Genomic DNA, 17,203 nt, shown 5'->3' on the forward strand with positions numbered 1-17,203 from the left:
CTGGCAGATCAAAAGAGCAGCATTAATTGAACTTATTTTCAAGAAACTAATTCCACTCCAAGCAATGGGAAGATACTGATTTTATACCCGCAAAATAGCTGTTTTAAATTCTCTCCTACCCCAGGCACATGATATAAACATGAGGAATGCTTTGAACCCGTTTTCTTTGAATGGCTTCTGAACTTCTAGACTGGGGGGAGAGAGGGGTGGGGAATTTCAGAAGGCAAAAAGGAGGGGTAATTTGGAACTCTCCCATTTGATCAATCTTATCTCTCAGCCTTCTTATTGCAGTATTGGTTAGGAATAAAGCTTTAATTTGGGGAAGGGGTTCCCCCATATTGGGGCAGTGCCATACTTTATGTAAAACATCATCTCTAGCAGCACAACCAGCTTATGTACAGAATGGCTGAGTCTACACAGCGTACTAAGGCAAGAACAATGCATGTGGCACTGAATCGGTGGCAAATTATCATTTTCCCATAACTGACAAAGCAGCATGACTTAAAATTAAAAACAATAGCAATCATGGGGAATCACAGAAATATTTATCCACCAAAGGTACTGGAATAAAAAGAAATGGGCACAATCACTAAAAATATAAAATATTGAACTGTACGCATTATTTTCCTCTTGAATGAAACCAAAATGCATTTTAATTGCATTTCTAGAATAGGAAATGCCTATTTTCTAACCCACTTTGCTCCATATTATTATACTTATTAAAAAGAAAACAATAACCACTTTAAGAATATTTTAATCTGAAAAATGCATCAAATGTTCAGTAAAATACCAAAAAAATGATCTTGTAAATAGCTAGATGGATTCTGTATTTTGAGACCGTTTCTGAATTAGCACATTCCGTATCCTGATTCTTCCACCATGTTCAATGTCTTGAATAGATGACTTAATTGTTGGCATAGCTCTTCATTTCTGATTGTGGGACCATGTACTTGAGAAATAAAATCAAAGGGTTTTTTTTTCAAGCAGTGTTTTTTTTGGACATCTGCAAGTAAAATAACTCCGCAAAATTTCAGGAGCCGAACCTCAGTTGATCTGAGTCGGTACAGTAAGCAAATGTACATTATTCCTCTCCCAAATATATATAGATCATGTAATTGTCCAGCAGATACCGTATCTACAAAACTTATCAAACTAATTGTTGACTATAAAAATTACAGCATTCCACCTTCAGTGCTTGTTTGAATAAGGAGCTGTACATTATATACAGGAAGCTGAATGGCAGTCACTGGTTCTAATTTTGTATTTCAAGGAAAAGGAGGAAAAAAGTCCTGCTAAAATCCAACATCTGGGCTTATAAATAGTGCAGAGAATGCAAATGCTAAAAAAACAATGCCTCCTATGATTGTCACTGCAAAAGAAAAAAAAATAACCAGGTGGTTAGAACTTATATAAAGGACAAAATTTCACAAGGCTTTTTTTTATATTTATGAAATTACTTTCATGCCTCTACTTCTTACCAGCATCTAATCAATCAAGACTCCCACCCTATATATTTCCAACATGGTCAGAGTTAAGGAGTTATAAACGACAAGCTTTAGTTAGTGCTTATATACTGTAAGAAATAATTCACATCAAATGATTTTTGTGCAATTCAGCAAAATTTGAAGTACAAAAGACCTTATCTTTGTGGATGGCTTTCATAGGAAACATGTACTTTCCCTTTTTATTTTTTATATTTTTAAATTCCTTTTAGGCTTTTAAAAGTTATTTTTGTATTGTGTGTGTGTTTTTTAATCCTATGAACCACCCATACTCATGTATGTGAGATGGTTGTATAATTTCAACCAATAAATAAATGGGGAAAATGTCATTTTTCCCATAAATAAATGGGAAAAATGTCATTCCTATTAAGAAAGACTAAATAATATAAATATTTAAGTAATTGGATAAAGGAGAGGCATTTGAAAAACTGATCTTGAACCAATTGGAAAATTAGACCATATAGGAAGTTTCATGTCAAGGTAACAGGCTTGCATCTGTTCAGGCCTGTTCACACTGACAGTGGATTAAAAATAATTTCCCCTCTCCATCCAAGAAACCCACATTCTAAATTATGAGCATGAATTTAAAGAGAATATAGTAAATAGACAGAATTCACCTATTTCAGTTTTCTTGGAACCAAATTTCCACTAACTTAACAAACAATAGGACATTTTAATGCATTGGTTACTTTGGGCATGCCTAAACTGAAGGATGTGGGCAGGTGTTTAAGACATGTCCCATGCATCAGATTTACAAAATCTACAGAACTGCTAGTGATAATATTAATTTTTGCATGCCTTTCCAGGGGAAAGAGGGAGACTAAAAGTGTATCATTACAGACAGCCCTGGACTTATAAAAGTAATCTGGACTGGAATTTGCATCATTTAGTGAAAATGATTCAAAGCGGTCCCCTTTACTAATGTTATAAATTAATTATATCCCCCCCACAACCACAATCCTGTGAGGCCAGTTGGACTGAGAATGACTGGTCCAAAGTCATCCAGATGGCTTTCATGCCTAAGGTAGGACTGGAACTCACAATCTCCTGTTTTGTAGCCTGGCGTCTTAATCACTAGACCAGTGTTTCTCAACCTTGACAACTTTTAAGTCCTGTGGACCACAACTCCCAGAATCCCCCAGCCAGCATAGCTGGCTGGGGGAATTCTGGGAGTTGAAGTCCACAGGACTTAAAAGTTGTCAAGGTTGAGAAACACTGCACTAGACCAAACTGATTTTTCAATCTCTTCCTGGTTAGAAAACAATTCACCTTCCCTGTTTGCAAATAGACAGGTTTCATTTCCTGTTCAGAACTTACCAGTTCGAACTGAGATTTTTTGTGCTATCATTCTTCCTCCAATCACTGCTAGGCCAGTACACAAACTATGTCCAACTGTTCCACCCACAGCCACACCGTAGGGGTTCTGTGTCAAAAATGGAAAACAGTTCAGTGCTACTTGAAAAGCTACAGATTTTTGCCGCAGTTGCTTACAAAGGAGCCACTCACACTTTCAAAGGCCACAAACAGATAAAAGCACACAGAGAATGTACTGTCAGCCACACCCAGCCTTAGTTCATGATCAGAGAGAATTCACTAGAATGTCATTCCTGAGATAACAGAAAGTAGTATCACAATCCCTTTAAAAAATGAGAAAACTAGAAACAAAAGGTGCTTTTCCTACTGAGTTTAAATGTTCACCCCAGCACCAGGAGCGTGGCACGACAAAACCGTGCTGGTCAAAATCGCGGCGCTAAAGCCGCGACGTCATCACCGCGCGTCATCACCGCCGCGACAACAGCGCGGCAATATAAGGGCGCTTTAAAACGGCGCCGCGGCAGAAAGCTGACTTCATTTAAGGTAAGCGTTAGGATTACATTTAGGGGTTTGTTATAGGGTTAGGTTTAGGGTTAGGGTTAGGTTTAGGGTTAGGTTTAGCGTTAGGGTTAGGGTAGTGAGTGCTTGGGAATGCGCGATTTTGCCCTCCGCGATTATGTCATCGCGGTAGGGTCGCGTTTTTCCCTTGCGCTTAGAACGCCGCGATTTAGTCTTCGCGCTTATGTCTCCGCGCAGAAGGGCTTCGCGGATTTGTGGTGGAACCCACCAGGAGAACCAATCCCCCCCCCCTTAATGTACGTAACCAGTTGGACAGAATAAAAGTGCCAAGGAATAAAAATGTATTAATATTAAACCAAAAAAACTCAGTAACTAATTACATAGACTTGTACTTCCAGGTCTTCAGAGGTAACTATGTAAGCTGAACTAGTTTCTCTCCTGGGTCAGATTCCATGGTGTGCCTTGCACAGTCCGTGGAAGCAACAATTTAACATATGGAATATTAAATCAAAGTCATATGGGTCTTACGACTGCAGGTCCCATCGCTTCTCTGCACAGATATAAGCAAGGTAATGTCCTTTCTCAGGTATGTCAACTCTATTGAGTACATTCCATGGAGCAGGCAATATAACTGTGCCTTTTAAATTGGACAGATCCCAAGGGAAGAGGACTTACTGCACATCTTAAGGCTCAAATCATAATATTAATCTATTTGTACCTAATCGGAGCTTGAACTTTTTGCTCTGTAACTTCTAATCATGCACATTTCTTATGCAGTTGACTCACCTCTCTTGCTGCCAGGACAATGGTGGTTAACTGGGAGCGGTCACCCCATTCAGCCAGGAATGTTAAAGTGAATGCTTGCACAAAAATTGGAGAAATAAAATGCAGGCATCTCTTCTGAGGTATTGCAGGGCCCGTACCGGCTTCCATGTCTCCAGGGCCGTTTGAGAGTTTCATTCTCTGGAGCTAGCAAAAGAAGCAGCTGTTAGGCCACTTGGGAAATAGTCAGAGCCAAAGAATCAACATCAGTGATAGAAGCAATGATCCGATTTACAGTGTAAATCTACAAAATGTATCAATGTAAATAGATGCAACCCAACAAATAATTAATGCTTCATCATAAGAGTGATGGGTGCAGGAATGAGACGGTTTGCAACTATGGTTAAATCCTGCAGTTTTTTTGCTGGCTATGAAGGTTTCTCCTTTTACGAGCCATCCTTGGTTGGGAACAGAATATTCAATGAATGTAAAGGAATGGGTAATCTGATTTTAAAACGGAATGGCGATTCTAGTCTACAATCCTGATTTCAGAAATAATCACAAATGGAAACAATTCTGACACTGAAGTGTTACAATACTATACCGATATCACATCAAATCTTATGGTCATAGAGTGGCATATACTGGCAATAAAAATACCAACCAAAATGTCCAGAATTGGATGGCTTGATAAAGACTGATGCACTGCTAATTTTGGACATCCATCCAGCTAATCCTACGAGGAACAACAGTGGGTCTTTTGAAATTACCTAACTGCAGGATTCAATAGCTCCTAGCACTAGTCAAGATACCAGGATACTTGGGAGTTGTAACTCAGAGGTGTCAGGAAACTCATTTCCCCTCCCTAATTTAGTGATCTTATGCAGCAATTTGGATTCAAGGGAGAAAAAGTGATTCCAAAAGTGCAAGGAAGCAAGAATTCCATATGGCAGTAGGGATTTCTTTCTTTTCCTGGACAAACACGCCACAAGACATGTTTGATTTTAAGGAGGTATTGTTGTGGCCTGCCAGTGGGGCTGGCAGCAGATTCAGACAGTGAGGAGGTTGGGGTGGAACATGGACCAATCCTGAAGGCTCTGATGAGGGCTCTGTGTCAGAGGGAGAGAGGGGGCAATGGCCATATGCCAGTTATCAGCTGCCTTCAGTCAGACATCAGTGAGGCAGACGAACAGCTGGAGCCTGTTCCCAGTATGCGCATGCGCAGAGCTGCCAGACGAAGGGAACAGCTAAAGAACAGGGGTCCACTTGGGAGTAAGGCCACAGATGGACGATGAATGGCCACTCCCGCAGGAAATAAAAGAGGAGCAAAAAGGAAGTGGAGTTTGCAGGAAACAATTAGTTTGCTTAATTGGTTCCTGATTCTCCAGGACTCATTGCCGAGTTTTGCAGATATTGGCCTGGCAGCTCTCCAAACAAGATAAGGTCTGTGACTGTAAATCCTCCCTTGAAAGACTCTGCTGGATGCAAATGAGCAGAATTCACAGTAAATTAATAAAAGGGTTTTTTGTCGGAACAAGGAGTTTGCTTCCTGCTCTTGGGAAGCGTCGGTCAGAACAGATAGCAGTGATTGGTGCCCTTTGAATTACCTTTCCTTCTTCAGTCTGCATCTTTGCACAGCCTTCATATCATTAAGTACTCAATAGGTACTTGTTAAGAATATCATTTAAGAAGTATTAACCAAATACCAAACTAATAGTTTCTAACCAAGCATGCTGGCTGGAGAATTCTGGGAGTTGAAGTCCACACATCTTAAAAATGGCCACGGTCGAGAAACACGATTATAAACTTCAACTTACTTCTTCATCTTTCTTTTTGAGTTCTGCTTGAACTTCCTCTAATTCTTCCTGACCTTCATCTGCGCTCATCTTCAAGCCTTCTCGAAGCATTCGGATACCGAAAATTGCAAAGAGTGCTGTTGACACGTAGTAGGTATATATTCTAGGAATTACTGTGGTAGCGTAACCAAATAAAACTACGAACAGAAAAGCAAATAGTTTAGGTTTTCCATGAAGCAGACTTGATTTATTTCTACCGTCTAAGCACTTTAAAAAAAAAAATCAGGAAGTCCTATATATATTAATTCATCCCATGGAATTAATATACATTAATATAGTATTATACACAACATTATTTCCCACATTTCTACCTAGCTGAAATACAGGTAAATTTTTCCAAGAAAAAGTCAATTTATAAAAATTCACATTAATGTGTTTGCAACAGCCAAAATACTCCTACATGATATTTTGCAGTAATCCTAATTTACAATAACTCTATGAATAGGGCATATAATAGAATAACAAAGTTGGAAGGGACCTTGGAGGTCTTCTAGTCCAACCTCCTTACTTAGGCAGGAAATCCTACACCACTTCAGACAAACGGTTATCTAATCTCTTCTTAAAAACTTCCAGTTTTGGAACATTTAAAACTTCTGGAGGCAAGCTGTGAATGCTGCAACACTGGAAGTTTTTAAGAGATTACGTAACCATTTGTCTGAAGTGGTGTAGGGTTTCCTGCCTAAGCAGGGGGTTGGACTAGAAGACCTTCAAGGGAGGTCCACCGCCTCATAGAGAGGATAGTTTCTTTTATTGCATAACATTTTTAGATTGATCAAATGATACAGACTTTATGTGACAACTAAAAAGAAAACAATTAAAGCTAATGTAAAAAACAAAAACAGAAGCCAAATGGCTACTCAAAATGTTCCTTCAACACCAAAACCTATGGTCTCTAGTGCCTTCCCATCGTAAGAAGGGCTCTCCTAAAGGAGTGCAAAGTATTTCAAATTCAAAGCAGAAGTGTCCCAACGCTTTCCATAATGTCAGAATGGCACAGGGCCTTTTCTGATCAAATGAAACAACCTAGTTTAAACTGGGCCTTTTCACAACTGAAATTTTTCACAGGTCCCTATTAATAATAGCCTTTATTGTCATTGTACATCATGTATACAACAGAATTGGTTTAGCCTCTACTGGTGAAATCCAAAACAGATAATGCAAGGCACTACAATTCCCAATTTATACAAGTAATTGGGGAAAGAAAGAAAGAAACTAGTTTCGGTAGGTATGTGGAGTGATTGTGGTTGTGTTTAGGAGTCCGATAGCTTATGGGTAGAAGCTGTTTTTAAACCTGTTTTTCTGGCTGGCTATACTTCTGTGTCTTCTGCCCAATGGCAAAAGTGACTCTGGCCAGGGTGTGGATCATCCCTAAGTTACCTTCCTTACTCTGCTAAAGCAGCGAGACCTGGCGATGTCATTCAGTCGTTTCTTGTGCCGAATTAATCACTCTCTGTAATGCCACAGTCTCTCCCACATACAGTACATATACCACATTTCCACTATGTTCTAGGAAATAGAAGACAAAAGCACTAACCGGATAGACACGTCATCAGCCCCAAGGCCAACATAGCCCCAGTCAGCACTGTTAAGCGATTGTAACGCATTGCCATAATGGCAGCAATGAAGAAGGTTTTATCGCCCAGTTCTGAAACAATGATGACAGAAATCGCAGCCACGAAGGCATGGATAAATCCTACGTTAGTTTTATCTGAAGACTCTTCAGTAACCGAATGGATGGGAACAACGAGGGTAGGTCCTTTCTGAAAAGAAAAATAATACGTTTTTTTATTCCAGGTTTTAAGGAAATCAGTTCCTTATCAGGCCAACATCATGCTAAGAAAAATGCAATCCATTGGATAGTATGGAAAAGGGCCCTTACAAATTCCTTATGAATTAGCCAAGAAGTTTAAGTGCCAAAATAACACCCCCCCCCTTGTTCAATTTACCCGGGGATGGACACATCTGAGAGTATATACAATGCTTTCTTAAAGTACTCATATTTTCACGTATAAGCACATCCATAGATAAGCAGAACGTCAAAGTACCATATGGGAAAGCCTTTTTATTTTATTTTATTTATTGGGTTTATATGCCGCCCATCTCGTCCGGAGGCAGCTTACAAACATGAAAATCAGAAACACTAAAAAGATAAGACTGTCATAATCATAGTTAAAATTTAGATTAAAAATACTTTTATCGTTGAAAGATTAAAAGGTGGGGGAGTACAACGATCACAGGGGAAGATAGGGTCGTCTCTCAATCTTCTAACCACAGGAGAATGATACCACACATACACACCCGTTGGAGCCCCAGGCCTGCTGGCAGAGCCAGGTCTTCAAGCCCTTACACACAATCAGGAGGGTCAAATGCAGATCTAACCTCAGAAGGTTTGTTCCAAAGGGCAGGGGGTCACAGCAGAGAAGGCTCTTCTCCTGCAGCCTGCCCACCACTTTTCCTCAGCCGAATGAGTCCTTGCATGCCCACTCTGCCAGCAGAGGTGGGATCGGCCAATCCCAATGAAGTGAGATGGTTCCTCCGGTAGCCTGGATCATGCCAGACAGGGCTTTAAAGGTAATAACCAATGCCTTGAGTTTTACCTGGAAGCAAACCGACAACCAATATAGCTCACGGAGCACTGGTGAAACATGGGGGCTCCGAGAACTGCCCACGTTGCTACTTTCTGCACCAGCTGTAGCTTCTGAATCTTTAAGGGTAGCCCCATGTAAAGTATCTACAGGTGGCACACTTTTTTCATGGTACTTTTGTTAAAAATTTGAGGGTCGCCTTATCCATGGATGGGCTTATATGAAAGTATATACAACATTTGACTAATCTTTTTAAATTTAGAAGCGTTATGGTATCATAAATCTGAAGTTGGTATCAACACTTAGAAACCACAAACTTCAACAGTATTTCTTACAATATTGTTTTGAATATTCCTTAAATTTTCTGTAAACATAAACCTGTGGGCAGCCCAAAGCCACAGAGCCAGGCAGCATACAAATTTAATATATTATAAAACAATCATTTCATGTTCAGCTATTCTCCTTGGTATTTAATGTAAATTGTTTCCTCAAGGCTTTCATTTATCCCTGCGGAAACAAAAGTCCAAAAATGATCTAAACTTTAGATATTGGATGTTGACTCATTAGCATTCTATTTTTCATATTTTATTGTTATGGCACTTGGCCTGTAGCTGCAATTTATCTGCATTCCTTCAACAATAAATTGTAGTCACTCCCAACAAATTTCTACTTACCTTTAATTCACCTTACTAACTAATTATTTATGAAGCATATTTGAAGGAATTAACTATATGTAGCATTGAGAAAAAAATACAGAAAGCAGATACAATAGTTGTTTTCAAGTACTTGAATATATGCCACAAAGCATTTCTTCGAAATCTATTATTGTCCCAAAATAAGGGCTTAATAGTAATAGAAAATAAATATCAAGAACAAAAATTCCTAACAGTAGGAGTGGTTCATCAAGATTCACTTTACTAACCAGAGAGTTATATGCCTTAAATGACCATTTTTAACTTGGTATATTATATCACCTAGACAATCGTTGATCTGTGACTACATACAATATAAACATTCATAACAAGCAATATTAGTTTTCACAAATGCATATAAGATCCAAAATATAATTTCACAAAGGACTGTAACAAAGACAGCAAAGGTTTCATAAAGTTTGTTAAAGTAAAATGAGAAACCTATTTAAATAGGGAGAATTAAGCCAGAGGCATTCTATGCATCGCCTTAAAAAATATTCACAATCAAATCCCCCAATCACAACCACACTTTTCCAAATACTGCTTCAAAAAGAGCAATGGCAGACCAGACCAACGAATGAATAAAATGATCTTTGGATTTCAAGCCAAGTACTTTTTCCAGATAGCTGGGACTCTAATGCAAAGTCATATCTAAACTGCCACCAGAACTGAGATCAATATATTATTCTTCTGCTGACCTTCTAAATCCAAATTATTTTATCTCACTATTTAAAGGTAATATATACAGGTATTCCTTGACTTCTGACCACAATTGAGTCCAAAATTTCAACTGCTAAGCAAGACAGTTGTTAAGTGAGTATTGTCCACTTTTACAACCTTTCTTGCCACAGCTATTAAGTCAGTGTTTCTCAACCTTGGCAAGTTGAAGATGTCTGGACTTCAACTCCCAGAATTCCCCAGCCAGCATTTGTCCGGACATCTTCAACTTGCCAAGGTTGAGAAACACTGTATTAAGTAAAGCAATGCAGTTGTTGATCTAGTATCACGGATGTTAAGTGAATCTGATTTTCCCCATTGACTTTGCTTGTCAGGTCACAAAAACTGGTCACATAACCTCAGGACACTGAAACCATCATGCATTCATGCCAGTTGAAAAAACCTGATAACATGATGATGGGGAGGATGCCACAATGGTCGTAAGTGTGAAAGACCGTCACAAGTCACTTTTCTCAGTGCCACTTTAATTTTGAACAGCCACTAAACAAATGGTTATAAGTCAAGGATTACCTACATGCTCTTTTTGAATACATCTGCTAACTACCTATCCTAACCCAGAGATTAAAATACAACTGTAGTTTTAGAATATGATTCTAGAATATACTGTGCTATTTCTAGAATACTATTCTAGAAATAGAATTCTAAGAAAAGTAAAGTAACTGCAAGTTCTATTTTTAAATAAGTGAAATTACCAAATACTAGCGCAGTGTTTCTCAACCTTGGTGACTTTAAGTCCTGGGGACTTCAACTCCCAGAATCCCCCAGCCAGCACAGCTGGGAGTTGAAGTCCCCAGGACCTAAAGTCGCCAAGGTTGAGAAACACTGTACTAGCGAGTGTCTTTTTTAAAAAAAGTGATTTTATAGTCTCGGGATAGTTTTGTCTTCACAAATGAAATGTGAATCCAAGTTTCATACACTTTCATCTACAAGCTAGTGTTTCATGATTGCAAATCTTCACCTTTACTGATTGTTAGGCTAAGAGTTTTTCTTTTATTACAAATATTGTCGTAGACCCCAAAGAAAGCTAGTTCTTATTTGTCTCAAACCTTCCCAACCAGGTGCTATAATAGTTCAGAAATAAAAGCAGATGTTATCATGCAAACTGCATCCAACATGTTTCACCCTGTCTGCTCTTTGTCAAAATTCAGAGATTTGCCCTACCATGAAACACTCGCTTGTAGATGAAAGTGCATGGAACTTCGATTCACATTTTATTTCTGAAGACAAAATTATCCTGAGACTATAAAATCCGTACTTTTTAAAAAAGACACTCTTGCTATTATTTGATAATCAGTATACTACTGAAACTTTTGAGTCTTGTAACCCTTAACTAGGCAAAATAGTTCATTATAAGGCAAAAGTTTTCCAACCAAGATATCTTGAATGGCCCAACTTACAGAATGGGTCCAAATTTTGGCATCCATGAATCCCATGGAATGGAAATTTGGCAAATTTTATAAAACGGCTTATAACTTAAGAATTATCACGAAGTACTTTATGACAAAACAAAATGTGATAAAACATTTCCCATGGCCAATTCCTGATATTTGTGCTACGCAATTCTACTTGGCTACTTTTAAGGTGGATACATCTCTGAATATCTCCCTGAATTTTTAAGAACTTTTAAAATTACATTAGAAGCCCTGTTATTGTGGAAGGCATTTGGTAAAGAAATACCTCCGAAATGACGACCCAAGAAGTCGTTGGTTGTCTAGTCTATATTAAAATTTAAGCTGGTCATTCCCTTTTGTTTAAGCAATGAATGGCAAACCTCAATTTATAATTTATAGCAAAGGAATATGAGGAAAGTCACCTTTTAATAGTTAATAGAACTTCTCATGAAATCTGATTAAACAATGCCTGAATGAACAGAAACATCTATGATTATAAAATTGGGTTCCAAGAAGTGCTGAGCAGTCAACACTATGCAGGCATTATGGCAAGATATTTAATTCAGCACAACTGAAAGAAATAAGAAATTGATACATAACAGTAAATGTACAGTCTTGCTTAGAAAAACAGTTGATATATGGGTTAAACTAATGTGTTGCATATTCATAAAATGACAAATTATCGTCATTTCACACTCGGAAACTATTATGCAAGGCCACGACTTTCTAAGAGTAACTTGAAAAAAAACAAACATTGTGTAACACAATTTGAACTGTCATTATCCAATTCCAACGGATCAAATCACTGAAATATATTTACTTTTCGAGACCTTGAAAAGATCTTGCTGAAAGGTCACCATGATCTGTAACAGGTGAGCTAATTGATTTTGTGCAATTTGGCAACATCACTATTTCCAAATCAGCCTTATTAAGCTAACAGTAGACAGTGTAACTGTTCCTAGCGGGATTATATCAGTTTCTTTCAAAAAAACAAGGTGTAAAATAGATTTAAGTAATTTTAGGAAGATGTGAACCATAAATTACTAATACTGGTGTTGTCTGCAGTTCGTCAGATGAGTATATAAAACAAGCTAAGCATGTGTCATATGGATAAAGAGCATATAGGTTACTCTAAAACAGTGTTTCTCAACCTTGGCAATTCTGGGAGTTGAAGTCCAGACATCTTCAAGTTGCCAAGGTTGAGAAACACTGCTCTAAAAGGCCAGGCATTTTAATAAAATACTTTTAGTTGGATAGTCTACCAGCCTTCTGATTTCTTTCCCCCTTCTGAGATCCAACAGGACTCTCTTCTTTGCAGGCTTCCACGATTTCTATGAAATGAGGCATTTCAGAAAATGAAATGAGGGCATTACAGGCAGTCCTCGATTGAGCCCAAAATTGTGGTTGCTAAGTGAGACATTTTGCCCCATTTAACAATCTAATGATCTTTTTAACAGTTGTTTATCATGGCAGCTGTTAAGTTACTAAAACAGTTGTTAAATGAATCTGGCTTCTCCATTAATTTTGCTTTTCAGAAGTTTGCAAAAGATCAATGATCCTGATATTTATGGCATCGCAATATGAGTCTGTTGCCAAGCATCCAAATTTTGATCAAGTGACTATGGGGATATTGCAACGGTTGTGTGAAAAACAATCACAAGTCACATTTTTAAGTGCCGCTGTAACTTCAAACGAACTGTTGTAAGTCAAGGACTACCAGTACAATCAAGGGAGAATAGAACTTGTGGGACAGTACGTATATGTATGTATAAGTAGTCCTCACATTATGACAATTTTTCACAATTACGACCTTTGTAGTATCCCCATGGCCATGTGATTTACATTCAGACACTTGACAACTGGTTCACATTTATGACGGTTGCCATGTCCAGGGCTCATGGGATCTCCTTTTGCGACCTTCTGACAAGCAATGTCAATGGGGAAAGCAGATTCACTTAACAACCAAATTGCTAACTTATCAACTGCAGTGATTCACTTAACCAATATGGCAAGGGAAGTCATAACAGGGAACAAATCCCACTTATCAACTGTCTCACTTAGAAACATAAATTTGGGCAGAATCGTGATCGTAAGCTGAGGACCACCTGTATATAAAGTTAGTCCTCAATTTACCACAGTTCATTTAGTGACCATTCAAAGTTACAACGGCACTGGAAAAAGTGACTTATAACCGTTTTTCACATTTATGGCCACTGCAGCATTTCCATGGTCACGTGATCAAAATTCAGATATTTAACAATTGACTCATATTTATGACGGTTGCCGTGTGTGTGTGTGTGTGACGCGACGTCTTTTGCAACCTTCTGACAAGCAAAGCCAATGGGGGAAGCCTGATTCACTTAACAGCCGTGGGACTAACTTAACCAATGCATTGATTCACTTAACAAACATAACAAGGAAAGTCGTAAAAGGGGGACAAAACTCATTTAACAACTGTCTCACTTAGCACTGTTGGAAGAAATGTCCTTCTGGGTTCAGTTCCAAGTGGGTGGGTATACATATGTATGCATATATGTATAAAGTTAAAGGTTCCCCTCGCGCATATGTGCTAGTTGTTCCCGACTCTAGGGGGCGGTGCTCATCTCCGTTTCAAAGCCGAAGAGCCAGCACTGTCTGAAGACATCTCCGTGGTCATGTGGCCGACATCACTAAATGCTGAAGGCGCACAGAACGCTGTTACCTTCCCACCAAAGGTGGTCCCTATTTTTCTACTCGCATTTTTTACCTGCTTTCGAACTGCTAGGCTGGCAGAAGCTGAAACAAGTAACAGGAGCTCACTCCATTACGCGGCGCTAGGGATTCGAACCGCCACAACGGCAGACCTTTCTGATTGACAAGCTTAGACACTGAGGCACCCTTTTTATGTGTGTGTCTGTATGTATGTATGTATGTATGTATGTATGCATGCATGCATGCATTTATGTATATTTCTGCCTCTCTTTTAGGGGAAATATTCTGTTCTTTTTAATATTTCCTAAAATATTTCATTCTTCTAGCAGAGGTGAGGGTCTTAACCTCCTACAGCACCATTAATTTTGGTGGACCATTGTGGTCGTAAGTTGAGGACTCCCGTGTGTGTGTGTGTGTGTGTGTGTGTACATACACATATACACATGTATGTATGTATGTATGTATGTATGTATGTATGTATGTATATATATATATTTCTGCCTCTCTTTTAGGGGAAATATTCTGTTCTTTTTAATATTTCCTAAAATATTTCATTCTTCTAGCAGAGGGGAGGGTCTTAACCTCCTACAGCACCATTAATTTTGGTGGGCCATTGTGGTCGTAAGTTGAGGACTCCCGTGTGTGTTTGTGTGTGTACATACACATATACACATGTATGTATGTATGTATGTATATATGTATATTTCTGCCTCTCTTTTAGGGGAAATATTCTGTTCTTTTTAATATTTCCTAAAATATTTCATTCTTCTAGCAGAGGGGAGGGTCTTAACCTCCTACAGCATCATTAATTTTGGTGGTCCATTATGGTCGTAAGTTGAGGACTCCCGTGTGTGTGTGTTTGTGTGTGTACATACACATATACACATGTATGTATGTATGTATGTATGTATGTATACATACATACATACATACATGGTTGGATGAATCAAACCTGTCGCGACCTCCAATCCCCAAAGGCTTCTCCCATCCCTCCTTTCACCCGGCCACCTTCTGCCCCAGGGCGGAGACTCGAAGGGCCGCCATCCACCGTCGGAGCAGGGAAGGAGAAGCCACGGAGGAGAAGCCGGGGCCTTCCCTCTTCGCGGGCGGGAGTAGTCCCAGCAGCCCCCCGTAATCAAGCCGGCTCCCGAGGCCTCCCCTCCGCCTCCCTCAGCTCACCTCAGCCCGGAGGTGATCCGGCCCTTGTACCGCCGGCTGCTGGTGCGGCGCCGGCGGCGGCTTCTGCTGCTCCTGGTGAGGCGGCAAGTCTCGCTCGCGGCCGACGTCTTGCTCGGGGACCGCGGAGGCCGCGGCCAGCAGCAGCAGCAGCGGCCAGAGCCTCAGGACCCCCGCCATGCCTGTCCCCGAGCCCGGCCGTCTCCCGCTCTCACTCCCGGGAAGGACGGCCTCCACAAGCGGAAGTGAGTGGAACCCGCCCCGCCGCCATGGCCGCTTCCTCCGGGCCCGGTCGCGCAACGCAACCCAGCCGCCTTGCCTTGTCACTCAGCCCGACGTCCCGCCTCCGCCGCGGATTCCCTGGCCTGATTGGGTGGGAACCTCTCCGCTCGCTCTGGGATTGGCGTCAGAGAATAGAAACCGTCAAGTTCGGCTGTCCCGTCGGAGCGAACGCGGCTGAGGAGACGAGCGAGCGCGCCAGCCAACCACGTGTGTCACGTGACGCCGTGCTGTCAGGACGGAGCTCCTCCCACTTGTGGTTTGCTGGCAGGGCGGCGTTTTGGAACCTGCAACCATTTGGAAACGCAACAATTAATGCCGCAAATCAGGTTCGTCTCTCGGATTAGTGCAGGTAGAACTCAATTGCTAATTTAAAGGGCAGTTCAATGCAAAGGTCATTTGCTCTTGTCCCCTTCTAGGTTTTCTTCCTCCTTGCAGCAGCCCAACCAAAGTAAATCAGCCGCCGAGGTTCATTAATATCAGGTTGAGTACTTCCAAATTCATTAACCTAGCTTTAATAATTTAATTTTAATACATAAGTGCAGCTGTTGCTACTTGCAACGGGTGTAACTGCCTTTTCAAACTTTTTTTTTTAACAATGAAAAGAAATGGGATCTTACCAATAATGGATACAATTTGAAGCTTTTTGAAATATTAACCTAAGAAATACAATACTACAATACCTTCTCGAAGCATTCGGATACCGAAAATTGCAAAGAGTGCTGTTGACACGTAGTAGGTATATATTCTAGGAATTACTGTGGTAGCGTAACCAAATAAAACTACGAACAGAAAAACAAATAGTTTAGGTTTTCCATGAAGCAGACTTGATTGATTTCTACCGTCTAAGCACTTTTAAAAAAATAATAATTCAGGAAGTCCTATATATATTAATTCATCCCATGGAATTAATATACATTAATATAGTATTATACACAATATTATTTCCCACATTTCTACCTAGCTGAAATACAAATAAATTTTTCCAAGAAAAAGTCAATTTATAAAAATTAACACTAATGTATTTGCAATAGCAAAAATATTCCTACATGATATTTTGCAGTAATCCTAATTTACAATAACTCTATAAATAGGGCATATAATAGAATAGCAAAGTTGGAAGGGACCTTGGAGGTCTTCTAGCCCAACCCCCTGCCTAAGCAGGAAACCCTATACCGTTTCAGACAAATGGCTATCCAACTTCTTCTTAGACTTCCAGTGTTGGAGCATTCACAACTTCTGGAGGCAACCTCTGTTCCACTGATTAATTGTTCTCACTGTCAGGAAATTTCTCCTCAGTTCTAAGTTGCTTCTCTCCTTGATTAGTTTCCACCCATTGCTTCTTGTTCTACCCCCAGGTGCCTTGGACTCCCTCTTCCTTGTGGCAGCCTCTGAGATATTGGAACGCTGCTATCATGTCTCCCCTAGTCCTTCTTTTCATTCAACTAGACATCCCCAGTTCCTGCATTCAGCTTGAGCAGTTTTGGTAAATGTTTATGGAGTCCAGCAAATGTATAGCTCTTGAATTAGTGCCCTTGACTTAGGATCACAATTGAGGCCCAATTTCTGTTGCTAAGTGAGACAATTGTTACATGAATTTTGCCCCACTTTATCACCGTTTCTGCCACAGTTGCTAAGTGAATCGCTGCAGTTAAGTTAGTAACATGGTTGTAAAGTGAACCTCGCTTCCCCGTAGAC

General features: G+C 39.9%; 1 protein-coding gene across 1 annotated transcript; it reads right to left on the bottom strand.

Annotated features, from left to right (window-relative positions):
• Nucleotides 1-736: 736 nt before the first annotated feature.
• Nucleotides 737-15,545, bottom strand: TMEM165 (transmembrane protein 165). The gene is made up of 6 exons (XM_032224173.1): nt 15,230-15,545; nt 7,488-7,713; nt 5,915-6,090; nt 4,122-4,304; nt 2,820-2,925; nt 737-1,369 (listed from the first exon to the last, which is right to left on the bottom strand). Exons 1-6 carry the CDS (start codon nt 15,404-15,406, stop codon nt 1,293-1,295), a joined length of 945 nt encoding a protein of 314 aa, XP_032080064.1. The 5' UTR covers nt 15,407-15,545; the 3' UTR covers nt 737-1,292.
• Between the last annotated feature and the right edge of the window lie 1,658 nt (nt 15,546-17,203).

This window comes from Thamnophis elegans, chromosome 9 (assembly GCF_009769535.1).
Source record: "Thamnophis elegans isolate rThaEle1 chromosome 9, rThaEle1.pri, whole genome shotgun sequence".
In the NCBI taxonomy this organism is placed as follows: domain Eukaryota; kingdom Metazoa; phylum Chordata; class Lepidosauria; order Squamata; family Colubridae; genus Thamnophis; species Thamnophis elegans.